We start from the raw sequence: 25,726 nt of genomic DNA on the forward strand, positions 1-25,726 counted from the left end.
TAGAAATCAAGACCGTACAATGACAAACGACATCTCAGAAGATGGATACATAGCTTCCGATTCAGAAGCCCGAGAGGAAGAACAACACAACTACAAATGAATGTTAGTCATACTGCTAGAAGATGATAGGGGAAGAGGTGCGGCCAAAGATGTGCACACTTTAAATCCGGAGGAACATATATAGGATAAGCTCAGAAGTGCACTGACTCGAAGGATCTACACCAAGGGATCCCATGGAGATCATGAACTTGTCCACGAACATCAAGGTTGGCTAGAACAACTCGAGCAGGAACTAGAGCGACAACGAGAATATGAAAGAGCCCTGAGAAGAGAAGTTCGACGATGAAGGGAGCTAGAAGAAAGGCTCTTGAAACTAGAGTCTGACTTTAAGGGTACGAGAATCTGAGTTGACCGAGAAGAAACGCCTCTGATAGGCGAAGATCCATCCATAGAAGAAATCATACAGGATAAAGTTCCTAAAAACTCTAAGAGCCCGAACATGGATCTTTATGAGGAACCACCAATCCTAGGCATCATTTGAGCAATTTCAAAAGGCGAATGTACTTGGCAGATACATCGGATGAAACTCGTTGCAAAGTCTTCCCGACCACGTTAACAAAAGCAGCCATGAAATTGTTTGATAGTTTACCACCTTGATCGGTCACATGCTTCGACGATTTGGCCAGAAGCTTCCTTACTCGATTTTCCATCTAAAAGGATAAGGTCAAGCATACGCCAAGTCCCTTAGGAGTGAAACAAGAAGTCGAGAAATCTCTATGAGTTTATATTGAAATATTCAAAAAATCATGCTTAAAGATTCAAAATCTACCTACCAAAGCAGTCATCATGGGACTAGTCAATGGCCTTAGAGAAGGACCCTTCTCCTAATCCATATTAAAGAGGCACCCGACCTTGTACGAGGTACAAGAGCGAGCCAAAAAATACATTAACATGGACGAAACTACTTGGTTGAGAGACCCTTTGCCGAGACAACACATTCAATATCCAGATCGAGGTAGAGAAAAGAAATCAAAGAATAAAGAAGAATACAACTCGGACAAAACTCGAAGATATCACACTCCGCTTTCTTGTTGACATTTACAGAGAGATCTGCCACACTGAAAATATTCCACCCCCAGGCCGATCAAAAATAAAAAAAGTGAAAGTTGGTCCGAATACTGCGAATACCACAAAATCTACAACCATTCCACAAATGATTACTATGACTTGAAAAATGAGATCGAGAAATTGGCTAGGGAAGGTCGGTTGGATAGGTATTTAGCAGACAGGTCGGATGATTAGAGTAAAAGAAAAAGATATGAAGAAGACAGGGCATCCTAGGATCAGCCACCACGAACTCCTGAGAGGCACATCCATATGATTTTCGGAGGATTCACAAAAAGAGGAGTAACAAAATCCTCCCGCAAGAGACACTTTAAAGAAGTCTATTAGGTCGGTGAGGATGCTGAGACCCCAGACCTCCCCAGCATTACCTTCACAAAAGAGGATACCCAATGAGTAGTACCCAGACATGATGACCCTATCGTGATCACAATGATATTCACCAATAAAAACTTCCCCAGAACTTTAGTAGAACAGGGGAACTCGGTAGACATCCTGTTCAAACCAACTTTTAATAAGTTGGGCCTGGAAGAAAAGTATTTAAAGGTGTACCCAGATACCCTCTTCGGTATGGGAGACACACCGATCTGACCTCTAGGATTTATTTCCCTCTACACCACTTTAGGAAAGGCCCAAGATAAAAAACCTTGAGCATAGACTACATAGTGATCGATGTGGCATCAACCTACAACGCCTTAATAGGTTGGACAATACTAAATCGACTTGCTGTAGTAGTCTCCACTCCTCACCTTTGTATGAATTTTCCTACTCTAGAAGGGATAGCCACTATAAGGGGGGGGGGACCAAAACTAGCAAGAAGATATGATGAGCGAATATTTTATACGCTTTTTGGGGGTAATTTCATGTAGATTTTAGTATGTTTTAGTTAGTTTTTAGTATAATTTTATTAGTTTTTAGGCAAAAATCATATTTCTGGACTTTACTATGAGTTTGTGTGTTTTTCTGTGATTTCAGGTATTTTCTGGCTGAAATTGAGGGAGCTGAGCAAAATTCTGATTTAGGCTGAAAAAGGACTGTTGATGCTGTTGGATTCTGACCTCCCTGCACTTGGAATAGATTTTTTGGAGCTACAGGAGTCCAATCGGTGCTCTCTCAATTGGGTTGGAAAGTAGACATCCAGGGCTTTCCAGAAATATATAATAGTCCATACTTTGCACAAAGATAGATGACGTAAACTGGCGTTCAACGCCAGTTCCATGTTGCAGTCTGGCCTTCAACGCCAGAAACAGGTTACAACCTGGCGTTCAACTCCAGAAACAGCCCAGACATGTGAGAAGCTTAAGTCTTAGCCCCAACACACACCAAGTGGGCCCCAGAAGTGGATTTCTGCACTATCCATCTTAGTTTACTCATTTTCTGTAAACCTAGGTTACTAGTTTGTATTTAAACAACTTTTAGAGATTTATTTTGTATCTCATGACATTTTAGATCTGAATTATATACTCTTTGATGGAATGAGTCTCTAAACTCCATTTTGGGGATGAGGAGCTCTGCAGGTCTCGATGAATTAATGCAATTATTTCTGTTTTCCATTCAAACATGCTTGTTCCTATCTAAGATGTTCATTCGTGCTTCACTATGAATAAGGTGATGATCCGTGTCACTCATCACCTTCCTCAATCCATAAACGTGTGCCTGACAACCACCTCCGTTCTACATCAGATTGAATGAGTATCTCTTAGATTTCTTAATCAGAATCTTCGTGGTATAAGCTAGAATTTATTGCAACCTTCATGAGAATCCAGAAAGTCTAAACCTTGTCTGTGGTATTCCGAGTAGAATTAAATGATTGAATGGCTGTGACGAGCTTCAAACTCGCGATTGTTGGGCGTAGTGACAGACGCAAAAGGATCAATGGATCTTATTTCGACATGATCAAGAACCAACAGATGATTAGCCGTGCTGTGACAGAGCATTTGGACCATTTTCACTGAGAGGATGGGAAGTAGCCATTGACAACAGTGACACCCTACATACAGCTTGCCATGGAAGGAGCCTTGCATTTATGAAAGTGAGGAAGCATTATGTTACAGAAATTCAGAAGACAAAGCATCTCCAAAACTCCAACATATTCTCCATTATTGCATAATAAGTAATTCGAATTTTTCAACATCATTTACTATTTTTATTCCAACTTTGTATTATTTAATCCATGTCCTATTGTTCATTTGCAAGTCAACTGATAATCATAATTGGTATCCTGACTAAGAATAACAAGATAGCCATAGATTGCTTCAAGCCAACAATCTCCGTGGGATCGACCCTTACTCACGTAAGGTATTACTTGGACGATCCAGTGCACTTGCTGGTTAGTTGTACCAGAATTAAAATTTGAGATAAGTGATTACAATTCCGTGCACCAAGATGCTACAATGAAAGCTTGAACCTAAGGAGGTATACGAAAGGGAAAGTGATCAACAACATCGAACTTGGAGGTTTCCAAGTTCAGGAGGAACTAAGACCCCAACCGGAAGGAAAGATTGAGGAAGTTCAAATCTGGAATGAGGTTGGGAAGACAACAAACATAGGAGTAAATTTAGAACACCAGTTAAAAGAAGAACTCGTTAAGCTCCTACGGAATAATTTCAACTTCTTTACCTGAAAAGCTTCCGATATGCCTGGAATTCATCCTGACCTCATGAGCTACAAGTTTGTCGTCTACCCTGGCTCATGACTTGTTCAACAGAAATGATGAAAGCTTAGCCCCGAAAGGGTAAAAGTCGTTGAAGAGCAAGTCCAAACACTTTTGGAAGGCGGATTCATAAGGGAGGTAAAATACCCGTTATGGCTCATTAACATGGTGCTCGTGAAGAAATAGAATAGAAAGTGGAGGATGTGTATTAACTGTACCAACATCAACAAAGCTTGTTCCAAGGACCCATACCCACTTCCCAATATTGATGCTTTGGTAGATTCGGTCTCAAGCTACAAATATTTATCCTTTATGGATGCATATTCGGGATACAACCAAATTCTGATGTACAAGTTAGATTAAGAGAAGACCACTTTCATTACTCCCAAGGTGAACTACTACTATGTGGTAATGCTTTTTGGGTTGAAAAATGATGGGGCCACTTATCAAAGGTTAATGAACAAGGTATTCTCATCCCATCTCAAAAAATTGATGGAGGTCTACGTAGATGATATTCTTGTAAAAACCAAGGAAGAAATCAGTCTGCTGTCCAAACTCACAGAAGTGTTCAACACAATAAGGTAGTATGGGCTGAGATTAAATCCCAGAAAGTACATCTTTGCAGTAAAAGTTGAGAAGTTTCTGGGATTCAGGCTCACCCAGAGAGGCATTCGTGTGGAATTTAAAGTCCACAAACTAACCGACAAGTACACCGGGTCGTACCAAGTAATACCTCAGGTGAGTGAGGGTCGATCCCACGAGGATTGATGGACTAAGAAACAATGGTTGGTTAAACTACTTAGTTAGGCAAACAAAAAAATAGTGTTTGAGAGTTTAATTGCATTAAATAGTAATTAAGAATATCAGAAAGCAAGCAATAAATAAGTTGTGAAATATATTCCTCTAAAATTCATTAACTGTCAATTCCTTGGTCAATTAATTCCAATTAGCGGGTGATGATCAAATTCCAGTTTATATGCCACAAAAATCCTAATTACCCAAATATAAGAGGATTATATGACACGTATCCCATTAAATCTAGATAATTAGAATTTAGGAGAAATTGTTTTCAAGCTATTGTTCAAGTAAAGAGCTTTTCCAAGTTATACAAGAACTCAATTAGAAAGAGGGTCATACTTCCGTTCCACCCAAATTCATAAGATAAAGAACGAAAACAATTCTTGAAATATAAATTAAAACATGAATTAAAATAGAAAAATAATAGTATCAATCCATACAATAGACAGAGCTCCTAACCTTAACAGTGGAGGTTTAGTTGCTCATGGTTCAGAGAAGAAAATCAGGATTCAGGTAAACTGTAGAGTACGGAATGTAAATTGGAATAGAATCCTTTTATATCTAATCCTAATTAATTTAAAATCTAATATCTAAAATTAAGATAATGTCTTTTCCTATTTTCAAATTAAAAATTTGAATCAGAATCAATTAAATAATCTGCGCCTTGTAACGTGGGGACCACTTGGCTTCACTAGATCCGCGCCTAACTTGACAGAGAGCTGCGCCTTACTTGAGTGCCAAAATGGGGCCCAGAAATTGCCCCCAGCGTTTTCTGTGTTCTTTGCACGTGGCGTATGTCACGCGTACGCGTCAGTCACGGGTACGCGTCGATGGTCTATTCTGCGTGTCACGCGTACGTGTGAGGTACGTGCACGTGTCGCTGCACAAATCTCCAAATCACGCGCAGGCATCGGGTACGCGCACACGTCGCGATGGAAAGCTCCAAATCACGCGCAGGTGTCGGGTACGCGCGCGCGTCGCTCTTCGCTGTCCTCTCCTTTAATTCTTGTGCTGCAGAAACTCCACCAAATCCAGCCAAATGCTACCTAAAATAAACAAAATTGCACGAGACTCAAAGTAGCATCCATAGTGGCTAAAAGATAGTTAATCATTGATTAAACTCAACAATTTAGATGCAAATTCACTAGAAAAAGATAAGAAAGATGCTTATGCATCAGGCATCAAAGCCAACTTGGAAAAATGTAAGGCCATCATGGAAATAAAAAGTCTGACTTACTTAAAAAATGTCTAACAGCTAAATGGCAGTCTGGCAACCTTGTCTAGATTTTTGGCCGGGTCGGCTTTGAAATTCCTACCATTATTTACAATACTCAAGAAGGGACACCAGTTTCAATGAACTCAAGACTTCAAAAAATTATTGAGCCAGTCACTAATACTAACTCAACTCGAAGAAGGAGAAGAACTCGTGATATACTTAGCCGTTGCAGATAAGACCATAGCCTCAGCCTTGGTCCGAGAAGATAAGGAGGGATAGTGACCTGTTTGTTTCACAAGCAAGGCATTACAAGGGGTGAAACTGAACTACCAAAAGACTCTGATCTTACTTTCAAGCTCACACTATCAAAGTCTGAACTAACCAATCTATGAAGCATATCCTCCAAAACACGAACATTGCAAGTCAGATGCTACAATGGGTTGTGAAATTATCCGAGTTCGACCTTAAATATGAAACTTGGACAGCAATCAAATCTCAATATTTGGCTAACTTCTCGGCCGAATACACGGGTTAACAACAAGGAAGCTCAGCAGCTTGGCATTTATGTGTGGATGGATCATCAAATAAAGGTGGTAGTGGGGCAGAAATCATTCTTGAGAATAAAGAAGGAACTCGAATAAAGCTCTCATTAAAATTTAAGTGTCCAGACTGCAACAACCAAGCCGAATACAAAGCCATGCTTGTTGGCTTAAAGCTAGCCAATAAAGTCAGAGCATCAAAAGTCACAGTGTTTAGTGACTCCCAAGTGATAACCTCTTAGATAAATGGGGATTACCAAGCTAAAGATCTTAACGTGAAGAGGTACTTGGAGAAAACACTAGAAAAACTTCGACAATTTTAGGGAACAGAGGTCAGACACAACTCGAGAACTAAATTGTCAAGCTGATGCCTTCTCCAAACTAGCAAGCATTAAGCCAGGGGAAACAATAAAAGCCTGATCCAGGAAACTCTCCACATACCATCAGTGGCCAAGGAAGTTGACAAGTCGAACGCATTGACTATCTCCAATCTAAACTTAGGTTGGATGACTTCTATTATTGAATATCTCACATTTGATGTCATCCCTAAAGAAAAAAGGGAAGCAAGGAGACTTATAAGGGAAGCACAGAAATATACTTTGGTTCACAACATTTTCTATAGAAGAGGAGTATCTACACCCTTACTGAAGTGCGTCCCGACCTCCAAAACTGAAGATGTCCTAGAAAAAGTACATAGTGGCATCTGTGAAAATCACTTAGGAGCACAGTCACTAGTTAAAAAAGTGATATGGGCTGGCTTCTTTTGGCTGACCTTGCAGAGGAAAGCGGCTGACTTCTCAAGTGCCCGTCCTGCCAAATGCATGTAAATTTCCATGTGGCACCACCAAAAAAGCTCATCAGTATCACCTGACCATGGCCTTTTGCAAAATGAGGTTTGGACTTGCTCGGATCATTTTCTCAAGCATCCGAGCAGGTAAAATTCCTTACAGTTGGGATTGATTATTTCACTAAGTGGATTAAGGCAGAACCTCTGGCAATAGTCATAGCTCAAAGACGTCGGAGATTCTTCTACAAGAATATTGTCACCCGATTTGGGGTTCTATATTCCATAGCTACGGACAATAGTACTCAGTTTACCGACTCAACGTGGCAAGCCTCAAAATTAGGTACCAATTCACATCAGTAAAGCAACCTCAAGTCAATGGACAAGTAGAAGTTGCGAAAAAAGTCGTATTGGCAGGGCTCAAAAGAGGACTACAATAGGTAAAAGGAGCTTGGGCTGAAGAGCGCGCGCAAGTTCTATGGGCAAATCGAACAAATTTCCATTCCACAATGGGAGAATCTCCGTTTTGACTTGCTTATGGCATAGAAGCTATGATTTCTATAGAAGTAAATGAAGAAAACCAAAGGGTAAGGTTCAACAATAAAGTGAAAAATATCCAAACTCAAACAGAAGAGCTCGACCCCCTCCTAAAAATCCGAGAACAAGCTCGGATAAGGGAGGAAGCATTGAAATAAAGGATTCTACAAGGTGCAACAAGAAATTTATTAGAAGAAATTTTTCCACGAACAATCTCATATTAATTAGAAATGACATTGGAGTATAGAAGTCGGGCAAAAGAAAAATTGACTGCGAATTGGAAAGGACCTTACAAGATCATCGAAGTCTTGGGAAAAAGGTTGCTATAAATGTTCGACCTACAAGGGAACGAACTCCCTAGGTCATGGCATGCATGTAATATGAAGATATACTATAGCTATAAAGCGCACCTTGCTCCTTGGTGTAATCTTTTTTCCGACTTCATAGTTTTTTTTCCAAGAAAGGATTTCCTAAAGGGGGTTTTAACGAGGCATCATAGCAAGGGATAGAAGTTAAAAATGAAAACATGAACCCATTAGGCAATCCTAATCTTCAACTTCATAGAAGTTCAAGGTTAGGGTCTTAACTAATTCCAACAGGGTCAATTCGCTAAAGTCTCAGCTCTATCAGTTACCTCTAGCCTTAATTTTTCCAAATGTATCAGCATATTTATCCTCTGTCTTAAGATTTTTCAATTCTGTAGGATCAATCAAAAATACAAATTAAATACAAAAGCAATCACAAATAAGCACAATTAGAACAAGTAGTACAACTAGCAGTTAGGCAGGATTATCAGATAGGCAAACTAAAATACACTTATGCACACCCAAACAATTACAAACAAATATAGTATGATGTATACATGTCCTACTGGCCATGAGCTCACTTGTCGGTTATATTGCCAATTTCGATACATCCAGTAGCTAACCCGGACATTGTGTCTCGGTTGTGCAGCCCCAGGAGGAATATAAACAAAGGAGAATTCCTTTTCACCTTCTCCTGGAGGAATTACGAAGGAGTGTGCCTTTTCACATTCGAAGGAGTGTGTATTTCCACCTTGCAACTAGAGAGAAATGTGGAGGAACAATATGAAAGAGATTATCTTTTTACCTTTTCCACATCCACACCACAACAAGAGAGAAAATCCTTCATCCTCAACTTGTTTAGTCGCTCTGAGATATAATGCTCGCCACATTTCACAATTAAAAATTGAATCGAAGAAAATCTTCAACCTTCTATCAAATTTCCTGATATAACAAAAGAGGGAACCCTCAACCCCGCTTGTCCGCTACAAGAGAGAAAATTCTCAACCTCAACTTGTCTAGCCGTAAGCAGAAAAAGTCACCCTCCTCATCATGGACGGGACGAACCTCCACACCCACAATAATTTCATCCGGCTAACCAATGGTTTATCCGAGAATTAGTCAATTCAATTCATTATATGCTTCTCCAGTATATTCAATGCTTGAAAATTAGTTATTCAACTCCATATGGAGATTTAAGCGGGTTACAAATATGCTGGAAAGGTTAAATAGTTCTAAAATAACATCTTAGCAAAAACAGAGAAGTCGTGCGTACGCATGCCTCGTGCGTACGTGCGAAACTTGATTCATGAAATTGGAAATTTGCAAACGATGCGTACGCGGGCCTCGTACATACACGGGAGTTCGAATTCATGTGTACACACGCATGGTGCATATGCGTGGGACCTGGTTCTGCCCCACATTCTGCAAAATCTGCAATTTTCAGTTTTTGACACCAATTTTCAAACTTCTATATCTTTTGTTACAAAATTCAATTTTTCTCCATTCTTCGACGGTTTTAAAGTAACCATTCCCAATTTTAATTCAAGATAAAGTTCACTTGATTTCAAACTCCGAACGCCAAGTTATGCCCCGTCAAAATTGGTTAAAATCACCAAATTACCAATTTTTCTGCACAATTCAAATTCATCATTTCTCAAATGCTCCTCTTTTAACACCCATGACTCTCACCCTTATGCATCACTTACACTTAATCATTAATTCCAATTTTCAAAATCACATCATTTTCATTCAAAACTCAAAACCAACCATTCTCACCAATATCTCTACTTCACCTCATTCTTAATCTCATGTTCATATAACTCCAAGACAAACCTTAATCAATCTTCACAATCCAATTTGATACTTAATTTGTAATAATTCAATTTCAATAACATATCACAATACAATCTAACACTCAATTATTCACCAAACATTAATTTTCATTCCCAAAATCATATCATTTGACATTCTAACTCAAACTCAATAATTTTATCATCCAAATCCAATTTCATATATCGTTCAAAACAATTCCAAACTCAAAACTCATACCACAACACAATTAATTTTGCTAAACTTACCAAGACTTATCCAATCACATCCTCCGACCTAAAAATTTATTCAATATGGGTGTAGCTCACCCAATCACAATCCCCGATCTAATTTTCATTCAATCATCAATAGTAAATCAAACCATAAATTCACTCAATTATTCAACTAAACCATCATCAATCAACAACATCAATTATTCAACATTATCATAGGGTCATCTAACCTAGATTTTTGCATAGTGTCATATAATGTGTACCCAAAACCAAAATCCATACATCGTTGAAGGCAGTTTCCAACCTTGTGAACCTTTCTTCGGTCACCCAAGCCTCCACCAAGTTCTTCCCAATCAAACCAAGCACACAATCTGCACCAACTCAATCCAAGCAAGCCATCACTCTCATTCAATCTAATTACATCAATTTTCAAGCAAACACTAGGATTTTTTGCACAAAATTAGAGAAAATAAGGGGAAAAATCCCTTACCTCTTTCTACATGTTCTTGGGTCAAAACTCCATTAGAAGTTGTGCTTGAGTTTCTCCTAAAGCATCAAAATTACAAACTTCAACACCTCATCGTAGAAAAATGCGAATATAGTGGAAAAAATAAAAATGGGTCAAAGTTCTCGTGAGTACTTACCACAAAAATTAGATAGAATTGAAGATGATGATGAGATGAATGCATGGGAGCAAACGAGTCGTCGATCGGAGCTCCGATTTGAGAGAAAAGTATATTTGTAAGTGTATGTGAATACTATTAGGGTTCTCTCCCTTCTCTTCTCTCAAGGCTTTAAATATTTTTTTGGTTATTTCTACATTTTTATTTGTCTCATACGTAGTACCGTACAAACTTAAGCTTGTACAATTAATTATAATGCCGGTATGTATTTTTTCACAAAATTATATTTTCGCACTCCAATTAATTTTCTAAGTTATATTTTTACCGGTAAATTTTTAAATTATAAATTTTTTTAACCCTTACCTAGAGGTTTAAACTATCTCAACTCAATTTTAATTAATCAATTGACTAGTTAATATTTTTCTGGGTCTTACATTTGTAAGTTGAAAAAACTAAAAGAAAATTTTAGAGGACAACAGAAGATCGAGCTCCCGACTAACCAGTTGATAAACTTTCATGAAAACTCAGGATTAGGGTGAAGTTGAGAAAGGGCAACTCTACAAATACAAAGGATTTTTAGTTCAAAGTCAGAAAAGGGAAGACTCACTCCTAACTTGATAAAAAGGCATTTGTACATGAAAACAAAATGGCGCTCCGACTTATCAAGTCAGGAAAAGCAAATCCTATCCTCAAGGTCAGGAGCCACTATCTCGTACTTCTCCTTGTCCTCCCTCCCTTTACAAAGCCTATGCTGCCTATGAAAAGTCTCTATATACTCATTATCAATTACGAGGATAACATAGAGAATAGTAATATCTACCTAATCTAAGTCTGACGAAACTTTGGTAGACATTCTAAGAATTATAGAACGAGACATAAATGGTTATGCCTACAAAACAAAAGAAAGTAGTCACTACAAAAAACTCACGAGCTACAAACCAGGAACAACAATATGGCATACAAAAACATCGAACCATTCTAAAAAATAAGACCTTTACCATGTTTTACTGAGAATACGAAATGGCACCGTTACTCAGAATGAACATGGCACCATTCAGGGGCAAGATAAAATCTAAAAATTTCAACAAACAAAGTAACAAATTCACAAAATCAGATTCCACCAGATTCTACAGATTCTTTCCAGATTCTACAAAATTCTTGCAAATAATAACAAAGGTTTACGGTAAACAAGAAAATAAGCAAGAGTTAGTTTAGATAGGAATTTTTTCAAACAAGAAGCCACATTCGCAGGAAACCAGCAAATTTCAAACAACAACAATCAACTAGTAATGAATAAGTAAAGAAGAACAAGAGAAAAACCAACCTTGAAGAAGAACAGGAAGAAGGAATGCACGCAACAGCAAAACAAACGGACGATCTCCAAAATCTTCTCAAGAAAAACGAAGAAGAAGGTAGAGAAACCTTGATGAAAAGAGTGAACGGCGAGGCCAAAGAAAGTCAAAGTGGAAAATGCAGAAGAAGAAACAAAAAAGAGGTAAGAGAGTAATTATGTTTATATATAGTCATTAGGGGAAAAATAGTAAAAATACCCCTCATTTGCTAACATGCATGGTTACCAAGGTAACTAAAAAAATGCGCAAACAGTTATGAAAAGACATAACGTTCAAATTTAAAAATACGCCGAGTACCCGACCTGGTACCAAGAAACGTGATGTACCCGACGTGATAAGATGAAGATCATCATGAATCTAGACCGACTTGGAGATGCTTGAACCCGAATCCATGAAGCTCAGTCTCAAGTAGAGGCACTGTTCATACCTTGACCTAATACACAGCCAGACCTAAAGTGAATAAATCCCAATCTACAAACATTAGTCAAGTAAACACCAATCCGACCTGATAAAGTTCAGCCATAATGACATCAGACTAGGAATTACTTATCTGAATAAGTAACCAATTCCTACAATCTCTCCTACTCATCTAGAAAGGAGATTTGAACAACTTTTCTAACAAAAAAGAACAACTGCCCACCATCAATGGTGAAACGACTTTAAAAGGCGATTATTGACTTTACATCTACACTTATAAATACCTGACACCCTCAGGTATAATTCGAACCCAATCTACTAAAAACTTGCTAAAACCTTTCCTAACTTAAGCATTAGAGTTCCTTGCAAGTACCATCCTCCGTCTTCACCAAGACGTCAGATGGCGACATCCTAGCAGCAAGTAACATTGGGCAAATCATCCAAAGGCGTTTGGACCTCAAGTTCAAGCTCAAACCAACTCAATTTCAGGTAACCCTCGGAATAGTAACTTTGGCCCCATGAATTTGTTTTTCACGCATTCTTTACTGTCGGATTTATCTCCCAGTAAATCTGAAGGTAATATATTATTTGTTAATAATTAAATGACGAATTCAACCAATGATAAATCTTGAAGGACTTGGTCATGTGGTGGATAATGAAGTGAAAGAATTAGAGGAATGGTGAATTGGATTAGAGAATAAGTGGAAGAAGTGTAGATTCAAAATCAATGAAACTAGATGCCTTTCTTTTGGATGTAGTGTTTTTGCATTTCTTTGTGGGCTGTAATTACAAACTTGTTCAGAGTAATTGTGTAGGAAACTTATGAATGATTTGGATTATTTGAAAGTTGTTTATCTTATGGGATGACATTGAGTATTGGAACACTTTTGAAGATAAACAAAAATGGATTATTACGATCAATGTTTACAATTGGGTTAAGTACGATTTTGGTCCCTGAGATATAAACCGAAAATTATTTTTGTCCCCAATCTTTTTTTGCATACAAAATCGTTCCTAAGGTTTAACATAGTTTTAAAATTGTCATTTGGACCAAAATATCCTTCTCCTTCTTCACCAAAATACTCAGTTCTTCTTCTCCATCACAGCAGCATCTCTTCTTCATTTTCTTCTTCTTCAACTAGAATTTCAACAAAATTTCAACTAGAATTTTAACAGAAACAACAAAATTTCAACTAACAGATATAAAAAAATTAAAACAGAATTTCATTTAGCAAATATCAGAAGCAGAAGAATGGAATAGAATCAAAAGCAAAACAAAAACAGAGGAACAATGGAATCAATCAGAATGGAATCAGAGTCAACAACAACGACGTGATTAACAAAATCAACAAATCTAACAATACAAATAACAAAAGAAACGGAAGCAGAATAATCAACTTAATTAACAAAATCAGAAACAGAAGTAGAATAATCAACTTAATCAGAAGTAGAATTGGAACCCAGAGGCGAACAACGAAGAGCAGTGATGACATGCGACGAGCAGCGACGAGAGGCGAGAAGCAGCGGCAAGGAGCAGCGGTGACCGGCGAGCTAGTGAGGAGGATGAGCAGAACGACAACGCGGCAGACGTCCTCCTCACTGATCTGCTAGCATCGACGTCCGTCCCCTCTTGTTGGCGTCGTCGGCATCCTCCCTTCCCCCTTCTTCTTCTTCCCTCCCCCATTGTGTGATTCTTTTCTCCCCGCCTTTCCTTCCCCCTTCTTCTTCCCTCCTCCTCTCGTGTGATTCCCTTCTCTCTCTCATTCGTCTCTCTTTTTTTTCTTTTTTTTAATAATTTTTTTAATTAGGGATAATTTAGTAATAAAATTTAGGGACGATTTTGTATGCAAAAAAAGTTGGGAACGAAAAATAATTTCGGCCTATACCTTAGGAACCAAAATCGTATTTGACTTTTTAAAATCTCTTCCATGAAATAAAACAATCATTTGTGTAAAACAACAAAGCAGCAAATTAATATATTTGTAGCATGCATTTTTCTAACTTCAAAGAAAGTATAGATGTTCATATATTATATTGATAAGGTTAATAAAGAAGCATTCCATCTTTGACAAGTTAACACCTAATGATAGTAGTCCTAAGAAATAAATAGCCAAAATAATAAAACATGTCCTTAAGTCCTATGGCTAATATCCACATTGGCAAAGTCTAAGTTATCCAATATTAATTCTTCCCTGGTACTCTAAGTCTTGGAGGCTTTAACCTATAGTTGGCACAAACTAGAAAAACTTTGATGATAGTTCCTAAGCTTGCAATAACCATTGTCTCTGCTGATATTACACCATCTCTAGTTGTTGAATTTTTAATTTGGAAGAGAAGTGATAATCCCAACTGAGATGAAACATTCCCAAATAACATAAGTTTAAATAACATCATTTTTTGTGGATAAAGAAAGATAAATTAACCCGACTATTGCGCATAGGGAGACAAATCAATCCTTGACTAGTGCGCATAGGGAGACAAATCAACCCCATTGCCCATTTGCTAGCATATGAAAACTCAACGTCCACATCAACAATATTAAATGCCAGACATGTCTCTTCCGTTAGGTTTGAAGAAGGGAGATGACAGAAAGGCCACCATGACTTGCAGTAGTCAGTGCAAGGACCGGGACAAGTCGTTTTTTTTTTTTTTGACAAAAATGGCCTTGTGCTATTTTAGAATGTACAGGGACCAGTTTGGTGTTTACTCAACAAAACTTTAACAAAGTAGACTGGTACCATCAACCTTAGAACGATATTATCTTCTACTCAGAAATATTCTGTAAAACAAATGTTTTTTTGTATACTAAGTTCCTCGTCACAAAACCATTCCAAATAGTTTATCAATTAATATTTAAATGGAGTTTACAATCATCAAGACTAATTTATATCATTATTAATACAAATAAATGAACAAAAATAATTAAAATTACCCTAAAACGTATCAAAGATTGTGAGGACGAGACGATGAATGAGTCCCCAGGCAAAGACGACATAAAAATTTAACACAATTTTCTTTTCAGCTTAACAAGAGTTGGTATAAAAATAAGGATCGAATTGTTTGCCGAATTTATTTTGCTTACAATCTTAGGAACAAACACGGGATAAAAGCATGAGAAAAACCACCTTGCCAAGTGCATCTTCTAGATCACATTTCAACAAACAATAAGAAATTGCGACTATCAGTGTTTCTTAAACTATGACAAAAGGGCTCCATCACAGCCACAAAAGCCACCAATATTCCTAGTGGTGCTTCCTTTCAAATAGACCATCGGGACCTATTTTTCATCACAAAAGAACCTTGTCATACAATGAGGAACCTCAAAAGGCCAAAGCAACAAACTAGAAAACAGGAGCGTCATTATTGAATTACTAGCAGGACCCCTGGTAATATAAAATAGTGACAACACAGCAAGAAATTAATAGCAAAAGCCAAAAAAACATTCATACAAGGTTCATGACAAAAGTGCGTAACCAAATGAGATATATATATCCACACAGACACATACACATAAAGCAATGAACGAGACACTTCTCTTGCACATATTTATGTGTGCCTGAGAAATTTTGGCCAGGTTAAAAAAGAATGAATGATTCACTTCTCATACATTCATTTAGGTTTCAGTGACTGTGTCAATACCTGTAGTATTATGTGCCAGAAATCATGTTTATTATTTAAAAGATGAATGCCAAATTCTGATGAGGTAACTGGCTCAAAAGCAGAACGGAAATGACAAGTGTCATGTGAACAAATGTAGGTAATAACTCGAACTAATAAATTATTTGAGGCCAAAAAATGGGCAGTTAATACAACAACATGCTATTAATTTTGAAAATAGAAGCCAACAGGTTGCAAATATAAGTTTTCTGACAAACAACAAAGTGCACATGATAACAGGTGCATATAATTAACCATGAGTACCCTACTACCCTGCTCCACCCAACTATTATATATTCTAGACCTTGTGTACCAACCCCAACATGCTAATATACCAAAAATGGCTGTTAAACGTTAAAATTACTAATGCAACCAGCAACATAAGTACAAACAAAACAAAAGCATAAGACTAAATTTTTCCAGCAACGGAGGTAATTGGTGGTGTGGTGGTGGTGTTTTTTATTTTGGCAGGGGGGGATAGTTGAATCGTTTTTGGGAACCTTCTATCAGCTGTAGAAGACGATATAAATATCAGAGAATGAGATAGAAGACACATACCCCATGGGAATTCTTTATTGCGGATATGCATATATGGGTATGCCTGCATCAAAAAATAAGTTAAGAAAATTAGAGTTTAATTGTTTCAAAGTTTGTTTCAAAATGGAAATAATTTCAATAGCCACTTTTCATAACATGGGCACAAACCATAACCAAGCGATATGAACGGCTACAAATAGCTAATGGTTGTGGGGAGCATGACAGATATAAATTATCCAATTTTCAGGGAGAATATCTAGCTAGAATCCCATTTACATGTTATCAGTAAATATCATCAATTAGACAAAAATGTTGCATACATAAAAATATCAGGATTCATTAGAGTGCTTTCTAGTAGACCCTTCATTTTATTATTCATTTGCAGTGTGTGTTTCCAGAGAAGCCTCTCCTTGTTTTTGGTAATTTATTGTGAAGCTTCGATGGAAATCCAAAGGTCCCCAAATTCAAGTCCTTCATCTGGACAGGGGCACTGAGAATAATATAAGCCACTATCACTTCTTACAAGTACCTAATAAGGCTGTCTATCTTTACATATAAATGATGTGCTATTTTAATTCAGAGATAACTTCACATACGGAGAGAAGGCCTTGCGGCACAATAACTTGGGACAGTATCTCTTGATGAAGTTAACTTATCTTGGTGAGAGGCTGAGAGCAGGGATTGAAAAGTTACATGAATGTTCTATTTATCCTCACATTTGTTATCCTGTGCTACAGAAATACTTAAGAAAACTCTCTTGAACCTTAGTGACAAAATTGTACTGGTGTTACCCCATTACAGCAGAGATTGAGCATTTTTTTTCCAGTTTTAAAATGAGAATATCAATGCACTAAAGGTTCAATTAACTCCCTGAAATTACATTCCATTGGCCAATTTAGTAATTGGATGGTCAATCGTTAGTCAACCATTTCTATTTGCTATGTCATGTCATGTGACACATCAACATACCACATGGCAGTATGGTACATCAGCAAACAATAATTGTTGTCTAACAGTTGAATGACCAAGGACTAAACTGACTTACAGAGTGCCAGTTAAGGAACTAAATTGACACTTGAAATTTCAGACACTAAAACAGAGAATGCTTGAAATTTCAATGACCAAATTGAACACTGCTTTATTTGCAATAATATCTATTTCCTTTTAATATATTCCTCCTAGTTTTTTATTTGTAAACAGTTTAAACAAGCTGAGCAGACAAACATGCATTAAAATAGGGAAGAAAAGAGAGAGAAAAAAAAAAGATGTAAATGAAACAATTATATATTGTGTAATTTGTGTAGAGAGGAAAGCTCACAGGGGGTTCGTCATGGTGTGGGTGTCCCTTTGACAGATTATAAATGGCCAAAACAGTGCATGTAGCAATGCCTAGATATGTAATCTTCTCCCACTTGGCCGTCTCATCTGATGGGGAAAAAGGATAAAAGCACATAACAATAAAAGAGAAATCAAGAAACGGAAGTTAAGTGAATGAGCCACATAAAACCTAATAATTTCATCATGAAACAAAAAGATACGCGAAATAAATAACAGAAAATTCACCACTTCAAAAGATAAGTACAGAAAACTAAGTTCTTATCATGGTAGTGGAGTTCTAAATGGTTTCAGTTTGCTTCCTTAATCTCAGCCGTGTTGATACATAGCAATACAATACAAATCCTTTTAGCTATAATGTACGGATACTGGCAATGACACGACACCCGACTCAACATGCAGATACACAAATTTTAAATTCTTATAAGACACGAGATATGGCATATATATAAAATTTTTAAATAAATTATAATGATATTTTGATATTTTATTCATATTAAAATATAAATTAATCTTCTAACTATTTTTAATGTTTTTTAATTATATAAAATATTTAAAATACTTTTTGTTTTAATAAATAATAATATATATTATTTCTAAACTTATTTCAAAAATCCAGATTAAGAATATCGAATAAGGCTACGCAAGAATTTTTTTATTTTTATTAAGCCAAAGTTGGATCAGTCGTGTCGACGAGTTTCTTGTCTTCCAGGTTAAATTCACGTATGCAAATGTAAATGCAACTAAGCAACCTCTTACGGGTTTAACACAGATTTAAAATAAAACCCAAAAGAAATGTACAATAATCATTTCTCAGAACCCAAAATAAAAAATAGCGTGCATAAACCTTAAATCAGGCCAAAAAACCGAAACTATGCGCAAATCGATTTCAAAACGAGCAATAACCAACGCAGACACGCAAAAGCTTTAAGATCAGAGCGAAATATAGATCAATCTCATAAACTAAAAACCCTTTGCCCAAATTGAAGTTATGAAACTCAAAATGCAACCGAAATTTAACACAGCTTCCACGAGATAAACCTGATAAGGAGAGCTATTTGCGTATTAATTTAATTAAACCCTAAAAAAAGGAAATGAACAAATAGCTAGAGAGAGAGGGAGAACAAACATGCATCATCGTGATGAGCAGAGGAAGCGAAGTTTCGGTTAGGTGCAGCGGGGTTACGAGCACCACCGCGTAGGGCGGTTCGAAGAAGACCAGATCGGACTAGCGCCGTCGCCATTCGTTTACTGCTTGACTCTTTCTCTTGTCTTTCGGTCTGTGTGTTTTCACGGTATCCTCCCGAGTACCACTCCGAAACTTCTTATATTGGGGTTTTTTTTCTTTCACCAAAATAAAATAAGGACTCGTTTAAAAAAATAAACTATTTACAGTTAAGATTAACAGATTTTAGTATTTATTATTTTAGTCGAAAATTAAAATTGTTCTTGAAATTTGTTTATATTTAAAATTGTTTCTAATATTAAATCTTATTTTAAATTATTATTTTTTTAATTCTCACATAAAAGTATTTTTTTTTCAACTACTCCGTATCTTGATACAAATTTTTTTATTTAAATTAAATAAATATAAAATTTATAAAAATACGTAAAATATAGAATAATTATTTAAATACATAATTTATCACATTTCGAATACTAAGAGGATAACTTAATTATAGACCCTAGATTATGACGCAATGAAAAGCTAACATACTTTAAGGCAATGTTTGATTTCAAAAACATAGACACAGAGACATAGACACACTAGAACATGTCTTATATTTGTTTGTTGAGACACAAATCTTTACTGGACACATTAGTACACGAGTATATATAAAATATGTGTATTTATTGTAAATAAATAACTGATGAAGATATAATAAATATAAATAGAAGACTCTAATTTTGATTTTCATCAATATAATTATCTCACTATAATAATAGAAGAAACTTATATATTCACTACTATTATATATTAGTAGCATATGAAAGAGGGAGAAAAAAAGTTTAATATAAAGAGAGGGAGAAGATTTTTATTGCTGTGTGTTATTTTGCATCAGATCATGCCTATTTATAGGCGTACAAGAGAAGTGTCTATTAATTTCATTCCGTGTTGAGAAAGTGAATTTTCATTTGTGAAAAGAGTGAACCGCCCACATCATCATGCTTATCTTAACACTCTCCCTTGGATGACCATTTAGGAATATGTCTCATTAAAATCTTACTAAAGAAAATCCAATGGAAAAAACTTTAGTGAAGGAAAAAAGAGTACAATATCCTTTGTGACGGGGATTGCCTCATTAAAAACCTTGCCAAGAAAAATCCAATAGGAAAAAAAACTTGATCAAGGAAAAAATAATACAGTCTCCCCCTCTTGTCGACATTATTTAATGTCTCGAAATCGGTGCATCCCAATCTCATATACCAATCTTTCAAAGGAGGATTTTGGGAGTGACTTTGTGAATAAATCTGCCAGATTGTCACTTGAGCGGATCTGTTGAACATCAATTGTCCCTTGAATTTGAAGATCATGAGTGAAGAAGAATTTGGTAGAAATATGCTTTGTTCTATCACCTTTGATGTATCCGCCTTTAAGTTGAGCAATGCATGCTGTATTATTGATAAACCACCATTTTATGGTTTATCTTGTGCTAAATTGAGTGGTTTTTATCAGTTCTTTGCACACTTATTCATGTAATTCGCATATTTTACATTTGCCTTCCTAATTTTGTGCTATGATTGAAAACTTGCTTCTTAAGCCTTTAAATTGTCAATTTTTAATTCTCCTTTATACCATTCGATGCCGTGATCTGTGTGTTAAGTGTTTTCAGACTTTATAAGGCAGGAATGGCTTAGAGGACGGAAAGAAAGCTTACAAAAATGGAAAGAACACAAGAAATTAAGGAGCTGACTAGCGAGGATCGACGTGCACGCATGGCTCACGCGTGCGCATGACTTGGCCCATTCCACAGCGACGCGTACGCGTAACTGACGCGTACGCGTGACAAGCAAAGTCGTATATCGACGCGTACGCGTAACTAACGCATACGCGTAACACACGCAGAAGACCATCGACGCGTACGCGTGACTGACGCGTACGCGTGACGTGCGTCACGTGCTGCAACTGCAGAAGACGCTGGGGGCGATTTTAGGCTGAGTTTGGACCCAGTTTTTTGCCCAGAAACACAGATTAGAGTCAGGAGACAACAGAAATTCAACACACATTGACATTCACTTAGTTTTAGTTTTTAGTTTTTGAATTTTGGAGAAAAAACACTACTTCCTCTAGGGTTCTTCATATTCTGAGATTTTTAGTTTTATGCTTTGGATTGGATCTTGAGAGAGTGACTATCTCCGTTTGGAGTCTCTATCATTATAGTTTTCTTTCTTATTTCCTTACTCTTTTATTGTCCATTTAGTTTGTTCAGAGTTATATATGGATGTCTTTGATTTTGGAAATTATTAATGCAATGGTTATTTTTACATTTAATTTCATTATTTGTTTGAATATCATCTTCCCTTAATTTATTATTTCAAAAATAACTTTTACTAAATTAATTTTAATTACCAGGTCTTCTTTCTATTTTCTTTATATGTTTGCGAAAATGGCACCCATGTCAATCGAGTAGGCTCCCAACTTGACTTTGGAGTTGATTAATAGGAGACCCTTGAGTTGGAATACTCAAGTGTTAATTTGTAATTGGAAGTTGTTGACTGACTCTCTAGTCACTAACTCTAATCCTTTCCTAGGAGAGGATTAGGACTTGTGAATCCGAGTTAGTTCAGTTACTTAACTTTTCTTTATTAGGTAAAGGATAACTAAGTAGAAACAACAACCTTTTACCATTACACTTGGGAAAATTCAACAAGGATAGAACTTCCGATTAATCTTCTCCTAGTCAAGGCTTTTTATTTCAATTGCATAAAACCTCTTGTTAATTTTTTTTGCTTTAATTCATAGTCATTTATTTATCTATTCCCCAACTCTAAAAATTCTCAGAAAATTTCTAACCAATAAATTACACTCTTTTGTCAACTCGTTGGGAGACGACCTAGGAATTCTACTCCCAGTATTTTATTCTTAAATTATGACAACTCTTTCTAAATTGATAAGCGGAATTTTTGTCGATTAAGAACTGTACTTGCAACATTATTTCTATTATAAATTCTTAATCGGCATTTTTCCGCCAGTCAATTATCTTCAAACAGGACAGTTGGAGCTATCTTATGATCAATCAGTCCACATGATGACAGGATATATTAGATCAAACTTCTGAGCCAAAAACAATCGCAACTTGCTTCATGTATCTCTAGTATTTCAGTATGATTAGAGGAGGTTGTTGCTATCGTCTATTTCGTGGACCTCCATGATATAGTTGTACCTCCATATGTGAATAGGTATCCTGTTTGATATCTCCCTTTGTGTGGATCAGACAAGTATCCAACATCTACATAGCCAACTAGTTGTGACTTGGATCCATAGGGATAGAACAATCCCATATCAACCGTTCCATGAAGATATCGAAAGATTTGTTTGATTCCACTCCAATGTCGTCTGGTTGGAGAGGAACTATATCTTGCTAGTAAATTCACAGCAAATGATATATCGTGTTGTGTATTATTAGCAAGATACATTAGCGCTCCAATGGCACTAAGATATGGTACTTCAGGACCAAGGATATCTTCATTTTCTTCGTTAGGACGGAATTGATCATTTTCCACATCCAAAGATCTTACGATCATTGGGGTACTCAAGGGATGTGATTTATCCATATAAAATATTTTCAAGATCTTTTCTGTGTATGTTGTTTGATGAATAAAGATCCCGTTTTGTATATGTTCGATCTGCAGGCCGAGATAAAATTTATTCCTTCCAAGATCTTTCATCTCAAACTCTTCTTTTAGAGTTTTTATAATTGTTAGAATCTCTTCAGGAGTTCCAATGATATTTAAATCATCAACGTACACAGCAATTATAATGAATCCAGATGCAGATTTCTTTATGAAAACACACGGGCAGATATCATCATTCTTGAATTCATTTTTGGCCAGATACTTAGTAAAACGACTATACCACATTCGTTCAGATTGCTTTAGACCATATAAAGATCTTTGCAATTTAACTGAGTATAGCCCCTGCAAATATTCATTGGATGATTTAGACATCTTTAGTCCTTCGGAACTTTCATATAGATATCCCGATCTAATGAGCCGTATAAGTAGGTTGTTACCACATCCATTAAATGCATATGCAGTTTATGATATGCAGATAAACCGACCAAATAACACAATGTTTTCACATCCACTACAGGGGAATACATTTCTTTATAATATATGCTGGGCCTTTGTAAAAAATCTTGTGCCACAAGTCGGGCTTTGTAGCGCACAACTTCATTTTTTCATTCCGTTTTCTCACAAATACTCACCTGTATCCAACAGGTTTTACATCTTCTGGTGTACGGACTACAGGTCCAAAGACTTTACGTTTTCCAAGTGAGTTTAATTCAGCCTTCATGGCTTCTTCCCATTTTGGCCAATCATTTCTTTGTCGACATTCTTCGACTGATCTTGACTCAAGATCCTTACTTTCATGCATGATATTTAATGCCACATTATATGCAAATATTTCATTGACAATTTTCTTATTTCGGTCCCATTTCTCCATTGTAAAGACAAAATTTATCGAGATCTCGTCATTTTCACAATTTTCAAGTACTTGAACGTCTTCTGGCATTAAAAGTATATCAGAATTTTGGACAGCTGCATGTGTCTTTACTATATCTTTTTTGACAAGAATAGTATTTACCTATTTTTACTTTCAAGGATTTTTGTCTTTGGAACCAACAGGCCTGCCACGCTTCTGGTGTGTATTTGCTTTGGTGGCAATTTGTCCAACTGGGACATCAATTCAAATTGGGGCATTTTCCGCTACTATATATGACTTGGTTATCCTCTTTGTATTGGAAAATACATCAGGCAATTCATTTGCTATTCTTTGCAAATGTATAATCTTTTGAACTTCTAGTTCACATTGCCCTGATCGAGGATCTAAATACATCAAGGATGATGCATTCCAATTAAGTTCCTTTTTAGGAAGCTTATTCTCTCCCCCTAATGTTGAAAATTTTGATTCATCAAAATGACAATCCGCAAACCGAGATTTAAATATATCTCCAATTTGTATCTCAAGATACCTCACTATAGAGGGAGAATCATATCCAATATATATCCCCATTTTTCTTTGGAGTCCCATTTTGGTGCAATTAGGTGGTGCAATGAGAACATATATCACACACCCAAATATTCTTAAATGGGAAACATTTGGCTGCTGGCCAAAAGTTAATTGCATAGAAGAGAACTGATGGTAACTCGTTGGCCTCAATCGAATAAGTGCTGCGGCATGTAAAATAGCATGCCCCAAGCTGAGGTTGGGAGATTTGTTCTCATAAGTAAGGGTCTAGCAATTAATTGGAGGCATTTAATAAGTGATTCTGCTAACCCATTTTATGTGTGAACATGAGCTACTGGATGTTCAACACTTATTCCATTGGCCATACAATAAGCATCAAAAGCTTGGGAAGTAAATTCACCAGCATTATCAAGTCGAATTGCTTTGATTGGATTTTATGGAAATTGTGCTTTTAATCGAATAATTTGAGCCAATAATCTCGCAAACACCAGGTTGCGAGAAGACAATAAAGACACATATGACCATCTCGAAGATGCGTCTATTAGGACCATAAAATATCTAAAAGATCCACATAGTAGATGAATAGGTCCACATATATCACCTTGAATTCTTTCTAGAAATTCAGGGGACTCAAATCCAATATTTACTGGTGATGGCCTTAAAATTAACTTCCCTTTAGAACATGCAGCACAACAAAATTCACGAGATTTAAGAATCTTCTGGTTCTTTAGTGAATGTCCATGGGAGTTTTCAATAATTCTCCGCATCATGGTTGTTCCCGAATGACCCTATCGGTCGTGTCAAATTATGAATTCATTTGGGCTAGTAAACTTCTGGTTTATAGTGGCATATGATTCAATTGCACTAATCTTGGTGTAATATAACCCAGATGAAAGTGAAGGCAACTTTTCTAATATAATATTTTTATTTGAATCCTGAGTTGTGATACATAAATACTCATGATTTTCGTCATTCATAGTCTCAATACGATATCCATTTCGACGAATATCTTTAAAGCTCAACAAGTTTCTTAGAGACTCGGTAGACAATAATGCATTATTTATTATGAAATTTGTTCCTCCGAAAAACAAAATTATAGCTCTTTCGGAGCCTTCAATCACATTGCCTGAGCCAATAATTGTATTAACATATTCTTCTTTTAGCACAAGATGGGTAAAATATACATCACTTTTAAGAATGGTATGCGAACTTGCACTATCCGCAAGGTATACGTCTTCATTATATATTCTTGCCATTTTCTTCAAAGACAAATAATATAAAATGAGTAGTATGCACAGTTAAATTGAATACTTGATTGAAATGATTTTTCTAAGAAACACTGTACTTAAAAATAATGTCTTATACTAACATTTTATTATTATCACTATTATTATTATTTTTTAAAATTTGACACATTTAATGATTTCAAAATTCATAAACATTAATATTTCATTATTTATATACATCATATTTGAAACTTAAATACATAGAAAATAAAACTTAATAATAAGTTCTTTACATTATTTATTTACATGAATACTTAATAATCCTACATATTAAACTATTTCATCATTGATCAAATGACCAATATTTTCTTCAGGATCCTCAAAGAAATC

At 36.2% G+C, this 25,726-nt stretch overlaps 1 protein-coding gene across 1 annotated transcript; it reads right to left on the reverse strand.

Moving 5' to 3' along the window:
* Positions 1–15,382: 15,382 nt before the first annotated feature.
* Positions 15,383–19,234, reverse strand: LOC107481892 (cytochrome c oxidase subunit 6a, mitochondrial). Its single transcript, XM_016102246.3, has 4 exons — positions 19,047–19,234; positions 17,901–18,007; positions 16,604–16,646; positions 15,383–15,665 (listed from the first exon to the last, which is right to left on the reverse strand). Exons 1-4 carry the CDS (start codon positions 19,159–19,161, stop codon positions 15,631–15,633), a joined length of 300 nt encoding a protein of 99 aa, XP_015957732.1. The 5' UTR covers positions 19,162–19,234; the 3' UTR covers positions 15,383–15,630.
* Positions 19,235–25,726: the final 6,492 nt, after the last annotated feature.

The sequence above is a fragment of the Arachis duranensis genome, chromosome 1 (genome assembly GCF_000817695.3).
Source record: "Arachis duranensis cultivar V14167 chromosome 1, aradu.V14167.gnm2.J7QH, whole genome shotgun sequence".
Lineage (NCBI taxonomy): Eukaryota > Viridiplantae > Streptophyta > Magnoliopsida > Fabales > Fabaceae > Arachis > Arachis duranensis.